An 11,158-nucleotide genomic window follows, 5' to 3' on the forward strand; every position below is an offset into this window, starting at 1 on the left:
GACCTTTTTGGAAGGAAATATGGAGACCCCTCAAAGAACTTAAGGGGGTTTGATCCTGCAATCCCATTACTGGGCATCTACCCAGAAGGAAAAAAATCCTTTTATCATAAGGACACTTGCGATAAAGACTGTTTATTGCGGCTCAATTTACAATCACCAAAATGTTGGAACAGCCTAAATGCCCACCAACCCAGGAATGGATTAACAAGCTGTGGTATATGGACACCATGGAATACTATTCAGCCAGTAAAAAAATGGAGACTTTGTAGTATTCGTATTAACCTGACGGAAGTGGAACACATTTATTCCTTGTAAAGCATTACAAGAATGGAGAAGTATGAATCCTATGCACTCAATTTTCATATGAGGACAATTAATGACATGGTGGGGGTGGGAGAAGGGGAAAGCACAGAGAAAAAAGAAGAGGGAGGGGTGCAGGAAAGGAAGAGCAGGAGGGAAGGAGGGAAGCAGTGGGGTCTTGGTGTGTGACACACTTTTTCAGGGCAAGACACAATTGTAAGAGGGTCTTTACCTAACAAATGCAGTCAGTGTAACCTGGTTTCTTGAACCCTCAATGAATCCCCAACAATAATGATGGTGGCATTCATCAATCCCACTAACTCCGGGGGATTCTATCTTGGACATATCTTCTACTCCATGATTATGTGCTCATTCTATGAGTAAGAAGGAATTTATAGTCCCCAGTGGTACTGGCTTTTCCTCCTCCTTCATAAAAGGTCTATATTTAGGGGAGACAGACCACAAGTGCTAAATAATATGAAAAATTTTGCTGGCATCAAAACTTTTTTCTTTAAATAAAGAAGAACTATGTAGATTGCTACAACATGGATGAATCTTAAGAACGTCATAGAGATACCAATAGAGATCATATAGTATATTATTCCATTTATGTGATGCATCCAGAATAGGTAAACCCATACAGACAGTACATTAGTGGTAGCCAGAGGACAAAAGGAGGAGGGTACCACTTAATAGGTAAAGAGTTTGTTTTAGGGGCCATGCAAATGTTCTTAACTTACAGAGTGGTAATGGTTGGACAACTCTGAAAATACTAACAATGATTAAACTGTACACTTTATTTATTTATTTTTTTTGAGACAGAGCCTCAAGCTGTCCCCTTGGGTAGAGTGCTGTGACATCACTGCTCACAGCAACCTCCAACTCCTGGGCTCAAGCGAGTCTCCTGCCTCCGCCTCCCAAGTCGCTGGGACTACAGGCGCCCGCCACAACGCCCGGCTCTTTTTTGGTTGCAGCCATCATTGTTTGGCGGGCCCAGGCTGGATTCAAACCCGCCACCTTAGGTGTATGTGGCTGGCGCCTTAGCCACTTGAGCCACAGGCTCCGAGCCTAAATTGTACACTTTAAAAGGGTGTGTTTTATGGCATGTAAACTCTAACTCAATAAAGTGTTGTTTGAAAAACATTATCTTCTTCTTTTTTTTTTTGAGACGGAGCCTCAAGCTATCCCCCTGGGTAGAGTGCCATGGCAACACGCTCACAACAACCTCCAACTCCTGGGCTCAAGCGAGTCTCCTGCCTCCGCCTCCCAAGTCGCTGGGACTACAGGCGCCCGCCACAACGCCCGGCTCTTTTTTGGTTGCAGCCATCATTGTTGTTTGGCGGCCCGGGCTGGGGATTTGAACTCGCCACCTTAGGTGTATGTGGCTGGTGCCTTAGCCGCTTGAGCCACAGGTGCCGAGCCAAAAAACATTATCTTCATTTCAGGTAACTCAGGTTCCAGTAACATCAGACCACCAGATTTTGAATAACACACTAAAGATTCTTGGCCTTGGCGACATTGATTCAGTTTAGAATGCCCTAGGCCTCTTGCCCTTCTTCCTAGGGAAGAAGAGTTTTTCCCTACTCTTCCTCTGCCAAAATACAACTTTGTGGGTTTATTTTATTTTTGAGGGGTGAGGGGGAAGCAGTTCTTACTTTGCTGCCCAGGCTGGAGTGCAGTGGTGTGATCATAGCTTACTGCAATCTCGAACCCCTGGGCTCAAGCTATCTACCTGCCTCAGCCTTCGGAGTGGTTAGGACTAGAGAAGTATGTTACCACTCCCAGCTAAGTTTTTGTTTTTCTAACTTTTTATAGAGATAAGCGTCTCAGTATGTTGCCCAGGCTGGTCTTAAACATCCAGCCTCAACAGATCCTTCAGCCTCAGTCTTCCAAAGTGCCGAGATTACAGTGTGAGCCGCTGTGATCAGCCACAACTTTTATTTTTAAAAGTACCCTATTTGTCCTTTAAAACTAACTAAAATACTTGTTCTGTTCCTTGAAATCTCTATTCTCCTGGCAGAAGTAAATTGCCTCTCGGCACTTTATAAATGACTAAAACATTTTTGGTCATGTAAGCATGCACTATTTACATCTTATTTACATTTCAGCTTCTCACACTAGATGAGGAGCCCATGAGAGTTGGTATCTCATCAACTTCTGGATTCAGGTGCAATGTAGTGTTTGGTATTAAATTTTCAAAATATGTTCAGTAAATTTTTAAATACATATTTTATAAACAAGATATATAATGATTCTGTCATTTAATTATCTAGTTGACTATTTTGTAGTTACAATGTTGATTGATGAAAACAGTTAACCCAAAAATAAGAAATCAGCATATTATATAAATGTAATATATATATATTGCTAAAATAAATAAACTTTTCTACATAGAATGCAAAATTTTCTATTTTTAATTCTGAACATCTTTAAATGCATTGGGGGTCAGTACATAAATCAAACACCACCTTCATACAAATGTGTATGTTTTTTAATATATATATATTCTGCTTACACACACACACACACACACACAATTATTCAAAGCAACACAAAATGATGTAGGCAGGATAAATTCTGTTCCTACAAGGTCCTCTAGAGAGTATTGCATTTTAGACCTTATCTTAAAACACAGTCCTGTTTAGAGGTAAGAAGAATATAATAATCCTATTCTGAGACAGAGGTTACAGACGCAAATATCTATAAGGGTCATTAACTGAAGAGTATACTTAGACGGAGAATGCCACCTCTGGGCAAGAAATGCACAGCAGGGTTTGTCTCCAGGAAGGGAATTGTGGGAGCTCAGGGACAGGCAGGTGCAGAAGGAAGATTTCCTTCTCACAGAATATTTTCATACCTTTAAATTTTGTATCGAGTGCACTACTTAGCTATGAAATTTGCTTCTCAGCTCTAGTTAACCATCATGATTAAGGAATGCAGGTCTGGAATTGCCGGATCTAATTTTTTAAAGAAGTTGGAAATGAGAAAATTCAGACTTTTATGTAAAACTCATGATTTTAAATGTTGGCTTTCTTCAAAATTTAACACATAGGACAGGCCAAAAACAGTGCACCTGCAAGCCATAGCTGGCTCATAGGCCAGCTAGTTTACCACTTCTAATTGAAAATTTGATGTGTGCCTTATGATCCCAAAACCCTAAACATAATTTAATGGAGAAAAACTTAAAAAAACCTCAGACTTATGGGTGAAACCATATTCTCTTTTGCCCTACCATCTATTTAGAACAGCTATTAATATTTGGCCAACTAAGATGCAAAATAATACCAGGTTAAATCCAGGAATCTACCCATTATCCTAGCATCTGTTCTGTTCTAAAGAATGAAATATGGGGTTAATTTCAAGCTATAATTCTTCTGGCCAACATAAGTTATTCCAGCTAGGTAGCTCAGCTCCCCCAAGCCATCTCATCAAATGACTGCACGGTTGCGAGGATCTGTAAGTTACTATCCCAGACCATCAGGGAATACAATGCTGCTCACCAGACAGTATGACAGGCAATCAAAATAGTGCTCTGAACCCTGCTTGGGAACTCAACCAAAATTCTGGGGGTGGGGGAATCTCAAAATATCTCAGAGTTCTGCAGAGATGTCATTCATCTCCTGAAAATGAAGATAAGAGATTCCCAGTGGTTCTAACTATTGGCTGTACGTGGAAAATTCATTCTGCCCATAGAACATGAGAGCAAGTTAAAGAACTGGCTTCAGTTCTAAGTCTGGAAGTAGAGATGCCCTATCTTGCCTCCTTCATGTGCCTGAAAAGCTCACCCCCCACTGTCTCAACGATCCAGGGAGTTTGACTCTAATATTTCCACATGGCTTTCCTATACTCCATGTTAGCGCTTCCCTTCCAAATAGCAGCCCTTTTATCACTGGCTGGTCCATATTGGGCCAGGCCATCTATTCACCAGCTACATGAGACCACCCCAGTGGTAAGGCCATACAACCCAAGGGTGGAAAGAAGTGGAGGTTAATCAGTGAATAAGATAGAGGCAAGTTTGCAGGTGTGCCACCCTGCAGAACACAGGCAGCCCCCGTTTTCCTTATGTAGCCTAGAGAGATACAATGTAGGCCATGTTTCTCCAACCTGCACCTTCAATCAGGTAACTAAGAGAAAGCTGTTGAATTGATCTCATTTAAATCTCACTCATCCATTTTGAGGAATCGTACATTTTGCCAAGTGACTTGAATAGCTCTACTACCATACACGGCATATTCATTTCTAAGAACAGTAAGCATTTGAAAAAACAAAATGATAATCTACTTTTAAAACTCAGTCTTTAAAAAAAAGATGCAATGACCCAAGAAATTAAGATCTGCAGGATACTCTAGCTGAGCAGGAATAACCCTCTCAGTTGTGACTGGGGAAGCCATTTCATGCTGGAGTTCAGGGGCCTAAGAAGTCTGATCAGAATGTAAAATACAAGCGAGGCACGTTCCTTCTGAAAAACACAGCCAAGAGTCCAATCTGTTCTTTCTTTCCATTTTTTTTTTTTTTTTGAGACCAGAGTCTTACTGTGTTGCCCTTGGTAGAGTGCTGTGGCGTCACAGCTCACAGCAACCTCAAACTCTTGGGCTTAAGCAATTCTCTTGCCTCAGTCTCCCAAGTACCTGGGACTACAGGTGCCCGCCACAATGCCCAGCTATTTTTTGGTTGCGGTTGTCGTTGTTTAGCAGACCTGGGCTGGGCTCAAACCCACCAGCTTTGGTGTATGTGGCCAGTGCACTATTCACTGAGCTACAGGTGCCAAGCCTAATCTGTTCTTTCTTAAGAACATGGTCAAGTTCAATGTCTTCACTGACCTTTTTTTTTATATGAACATTAAAGCCAATTCTCCAAAGGCCATACACACACGCAGATCTTCAGTAAGGACAAGAGGTACTTGGCAATCATAGCCAATTCCTTTATCAATAATTTTGTGCATTAGGCACCTATAGGACAGCAACCTATACACATCAGCATCCAGCAATTGCTGAATGTTCTTTGTTCTCTAATATTAGCAGACATTTTAGCTATATGTGCTCTAAGTAAAAAAAAGTCAATTAATTGCTTTCTTCCTTTTCCATAATGCTGAATATCAAACAGGCTTTGAATGTATCAGTCCTCAGTAGAAAAAGTTTGTTTTGTTCTTACCTCAGCAGCTTGGGTCTCTTGATGCAGCAATGTCAGACCGGTCAAGTCTTCTAAGAAGGAATGTGAAGAATTAAACACCTTGGCTAGGAAATTAAATCCGTCTCGTTCGTATTGATCAAGAACCTGTAAAATATTTATATTTTTAAAAAGGAGGTTGCAGATTTGGAATTGTGTATTAAAAGACTTCTGCTTCTATTTATTAATAAGTACTTTTCAAAAATGAAACTAAAATGAGAATTAAATATGGAGACAATACAATCTGAAGAAAACGCAATCTGCTAGGCAAAAACTGGGAAGGCTTTGTATTTATCTTTTTCCTTCATAGAAAGAATATCTTTCAGTTCAGATGTCATTATTTCCCGCAAATAAAATACATGTATTTTGTGAAAACGCCTAAATAAAATAAACTTATTTCATGCAAATTCACTGCAAATTCTGAAGACCTGGGTTTGGGTACTGGTACAACTGGTATAGAAGTTTGCTTTTGTTAGAAAAGAAACAGAAAGTGAGAACCAAGAAAAAATCCAAAAGGATAAAGAAACGGAGGGACGAAAGGATTCTGTCACAAATGTGACTACTAGTGAGCCACATGTATTTTTAAAAATAATTCTAAAATGGAAAATAAATTTCAATAGGCACTTCACAAAAGAGCACATCCAAAGAGCCCATAAACACGGAAATGTGCTCAGTGTCACAGGTGGTCAGAGAAATGAAAACTAAAACCAGAATGAAAATACTATTTCATATCTACCAAAAAGGCTCAAATGAAGAAGGCAGAGAATATAAACTGCTGGCAAAGATGCCAAAGAACTAGGACCTTCCTGGAAGTGCAAAACGGTCACTTTAGGAATTTATCACTTATATGCCCTATGATCCAGCAACTCTACTCCCAGATATATACACCCAACAAAAATGTGCACATACATGCATCAGATGACACAAAAGTGCCCATAGCAGCACTGTTCATGGTTCAAAAAAAAAACCCACAGAAGTGTCCATCGACAATACTGTATATTCATGCTACACAGTAATGAGAACTACATTCATCAAACAACGTGTTCACAAAAGAAGGGAGAAGCAGTATGTACTGTATAACCACACTTGTATAAAGTGAAAAGAAAACAGGCAGAACCCATCTGCGGTGTTAGAAGTCAAGTCAGCAGTTACTTACGGAGAGAGCAGTACTCTAAGGGGCCCAACGGACAGTCGAGGGTGCTAGTATTCTTTGTTTATCTGAGTGTTGGCTACAGAAGAAATACTTTTTGAGAGTTCATCAAGTTGAACATTTAACTAAGATTGGTGTACTTTTCTGGAAAGCACTTTTTTGTATGTATATTATCTTTTAACAGAAACATTAGAAGATAAAAGGCCAGTAGTCCCGACGAGGGAACACCACGAGGACAGTAAGGAGTCCTTAGATGCGAACACTGATTATCACATTCAGGAATGCAGGGACTGCAGAAACCGTACATAGCTGTAGAAAGCAAACAGGGAACCAGAATGCCTTGAATGTTCTCCCAGAACTTTCAAGAAAAACATAAAGAGATCAATGTTTTTAAAAGGTGGCAGACATTTAAGACAAATATCTATAAAAAATCAATAACACAAGAATAAATGGACTGGAGGGGCAGTAATAAAAGGACAATCCAGCAATTCCCCTTCTAAGACATTCCATACAGATACAGTTTGCCTGGGTACCAAGACCAATGTTCACAGATACTCGCTGAAGCGCTGCTCCCAGATACAGTTGTGCCTGGGTACCAAGACCCATGTTCTACAGACACTCGCTGAAGCACTGCCCCCAGATACAGTTGTGCCTGGGTACCAAGACCGATGTTCACAGATACTCGCTGAAGCACTGCCCCCAGATACAGTTGTGCCTGGGTACCAAGACCGATGTTCACAGATACTCGCTGAAGCACTGCTCCCAGCAACAAAAGGCTGCAAAGCATACCCTTCAACAGGCGGCCAATTCAACTGTGCTATTTTTACAGTCAATTGTATTTTCTGTATCTATTAAAAGAATGAGTTGGGTCTATCGTGCTGATATGAACTGACTTCCAAGACAAAGCAATATACTAAAACAGTGATATCCAGACTACGTGTATAGCATTTATGTTTTTAAAAATGGAGAGAGGCCAGGCATAGCGGCTTACATCTATAATCCTAATACTCTTGGAGGTGGAGGTGAGGAACTCAAACTTGAGCTCAGAAGTTTGAGACCAGCCTGAGCAAGAGCAAGATCCTGTCTCTACTAAAAATAGAAAAACCAGCCAGGCATGGTGGCAAGCACCTGTAGTCCCAGCTACTCAGGAGGCTGAGACAAGAGAATCTCTTGAGCCCAAGAGTTTGAGGCTACTGTGAGCTATGATATCACAGTGCTCTAGGCTGGGTGACATAGTGAGACTCTGTCTCAAAAAAAAAAAAAAAAAAAAAGAAAAAGAAACAGAGAGGAAAGGAGGGAATTACAGATGAGAATATATTTGTTTATGCATATAACATTTCTGGAAGAATACATACACACACACAAACTAGCATTAAGTAGTTGCCTCTGTAAATTCTTCTATACTACTTGAAATTTTAAAACCATGTACATGTGTTAGTGTTACTTATTTAAATGATACTTAAATCTTTTTTTCCCCAGTGCTGGAGAAAGGGCTCAGGAAAGGCAGAAGAACTCCAAAGCACTGATAAAGAAGCTGGGGCTAGAAAAGGGGGGACAGGAAGTGTGGAGGGAAGGAGGGCAAAGCTTTTGCACTAAAAAATTAGGGGAGCAGGAGCTCTAGTAACAGGACAGTAAGCACATGATCCTCAAGGGCTAGAAAAGGGGAAGTGCTGAGCTATGGGGCGTGAGGAACGTGACGGTGGGGAGGCAGGGCTGACGGGGGTCGGGGGTGGGGGGGAGAAGGGAAGCTGTCAAGCTCCTGCTCACTTTGGGGAGAAAGGCCATCAAGGACTCATCTAAGCTTGGAGCCTGGCAGGATAAGGATAAAAAATAAAGTCAAAGAAGCCGAAGGGCTAGTGAGCACCAACGAAGGGCCTGAGAATGGGATCTGGCTGGGAGGGTCAGAGAACCTGGGAGTCCTGGAGAGCCCAGCAGGGCTCATTATGCTCCCAGGCCCATACAAAGTCTAGGCCGATCAGTCACAGGAAATCAGTTTGACAAATCGATGCCCAGGTAATAAGGCATATGACAAATAACCAAATCCCTTGGTAATAATGAGATTCCGTACAAACAGAAATGTTATCTTAGGAAAACTGTACATGGAAACTAAATGATAACTACTATGTTTAGTGATCACTTCTTTCTGAGAAAACCCCTAAGCTCAGTACAGGTACACAGTGCTTAACCGAGTCTCACTCTCCTACACTTTGCACATGGAACAAGTTGAAGGTCTGTGGCGACCCTGAGTTGAGCAAGGCTAGCCATGAACAGCACGCGCTCACTTTGTGTCTCTGTGTCACATTTCGGTAATTCTTGCAGTATTTCAAACCTTTTCATTATTATTTTATTTTTGCTGTCACTATTTTATTTTATCCTTTTATTTTTTTGAGACAGTCTAAGCTGCTACCCCGGGTAGAGTCTGTGCCGTCATAGCTCACAGTAATCTCAAACTCTTGGGCTCAAGTGATCCTCCTGCCTCAGTTTTTCTATTTTTAGTAGAGACAGGGTCTTGCTTTTGCTCAGGCGGTTTTAAAATTTATGAGCTCAGACAATCCACCCAAATCGACTTCCCGGAGTGCTAGGATTATAGGCATGAGCTACCACGCCCGACCTGCTGTCACTATTTTTCGTTCGTTAGGTTCTACAGACGACACCTACGTAAGACAGCAAGCTTAGATAAATATGTATGTGTTCTGACTGTTCTACCAGCCAGTCATCTCCCCGTCTCTCTCTATCTCCTTAGGTAACAATATTGAAATTAGGATAGTTAATAACCCTACAATGGCCTCTAAGTGTTCCAAGTGAAATAAAAAGATAGAAACTATTATTAAGTTTAGTGAGGAAGGCGTGTCGAAACTGAGATAGGCTGGAAGCTAGGCCTCCTTTTTTTTTTCTCGAGACAGAGTCTCAAGCTGTAGAGTGCCGTTACAGCTCACAGCAACCTCCAACTCCTGGGCTTAAGCGATTCTCTTGCCTTAGCCTCCCAAGTAGCTGGGACTGCAGGCGCCTGCCACAACACCCAGCTATTTTTTTGCTGCAGTTGTCACTGTTGTTTGGTGGGCTGGGGCTGGATTCAAACCCACCAGTTCCGGTGTATGTGGCTGGTGCCCTCGGAGCTTGAGCTACAGATGCCAAGCCCGAAGCTAGGTCTCTAGGGCCAAACAGTTAACCAAAGTGTGAATGCAAAGGAAAAGTTCTTGAAGAAAACTGCAAGTGCTACTCCAGTGAACACATGAGTGCTAAGAAAGCAGAACAGGCTTATCTCTGATATAAAGAAAGTTTCAGTGGTCTGGATAGAAGATCAAACCATCCACAACATTCCCTTAAGCCAAAGCCTGACCCAGTGCAAAGGCCTAACTCTCTTCAGTTCCACGAAGGCTGAGAGGGGTGAGGAAGCTGCAGAAGAAAAGTCTGATGCTAGCAGAGGTTGGCTCATCAGGTTAAGGAGAGAAGCCATCTCTGCAACATAAATGTGCAAGGTGAAGCAGCAAGTGCCCATGCAGAAGATCTAGCTAAGATCACTGATGAAAGGGGCCACAGTAAATAAGAGATTTTCACTGTAGCAAAAACAGCCTCCTAATTGGAAAAAGATCCCACCTAGGACTTTCATAGCTAGAGAGAAGTCAGTAACTGGCTTAAAATCTTAAAAAAACAGGCTTAACTCTCTTGTTAAGGGCTACTGAGGCTGGGGATTTACAGTTGAAGCCAATACTGATTTACCATTCCAAAAATCCCAGGGTCCTTAAAAATGCTAAATCTACTCTGTCTGTGCTTTATAAATGAAACAACAAGGACTGGATGATAGTACGCCTGTTTACAGCATGGTTTACTGAAAATTATTGGCTTACTGTTGAGAACTACTGCTCAAAAACAAAGATTCCTTTCAAAACATTACTGTTCGTTGACAACGCACCTAGCCATCCAAGATTCTGATGGAGATGTACAAGGAAATGAATGTTGCTTTCATGCCTGCTAACCCAGCATCCATTCTGCAGTTCCTAAGTCAGGAATAATTGCAACTTTTAAGTCTTACTATTTAATAAATACATTTCATAAGGCTATAGATGCCATAGGTAGTAAGGACTGATGGATCTGGGGAAAGAAAACTAAAAACTTCTGGAAAGGCATTCTAGATGATTTAAGAACTTTTGTGATTCCTGGGAAGAGGTCAAAGTATCAACAATGGCAAGAGTTTGGAAGACGTTGATTACACCCCTGGATGACACGGAAGGGTTCAAGAGGAACTAAGGGCAGATGTGGTAGAAACAGCAAGAGAACGAGAATTAGAAGTGGAGCCTGAAGATATAATCAGATTGCTGCAATCTCGTGATCAAACTTCAACGGATGAGAAGTTACTTCTTATACAGAGCAAAAAAAAAAAAAAAAAAAAAAAAATGGTTTCTTGAGATGAAATCTATTCCGGGTAAAGATGCTATGAACACTGTTGAAATGACAAGATTGGGCATATTACATAAACGTAGTTGATAAAGCAACAGCAAGGTTTGTTTTTTGTTTTTTTTTTTTTTGAGATGGAGCCTCAAG

At 41.2% G+C, this 11,158-nt stretch overlaps 1 protein-coding gene across 1 annotated transcript in view; it reads right to left on the bottom strand.

The window, feature by feature from the left end:
- Positions 1-11,158, bottom strand: part of ATG7 (autophagy related 7) — a 222,420-nt gene that overhangs the window by 105,191 nt on the left and 106,071 nt on the right. The window contains exon 17 of the mRNA XM_023516977.1: positions 5,452-5,574. Coding sequence (XP_023372745.1) covers positions 5,452-5,574 — 123 coding nt within the window. The remainder of the gene's footprint in view (positions 1-5,451; positions 5,575-11,158) is intronic.

Source organism: Otolemur garnettii, unplaced genomic scaffold, assembly GCF_000181295.1.
Source record: "Otolemur garnettii isolate 467f Iridium unplaced genomic scaffold, OtoGar3 scaffold00101, whole genome shotgun sequence".
Taxonomy (NCBI): domain Eukaryota; kingdom Metazoa; phylum Chordata; class Mammalia; order Primates; family Galagidae; genus Otolemur; species Otolemur garnettii.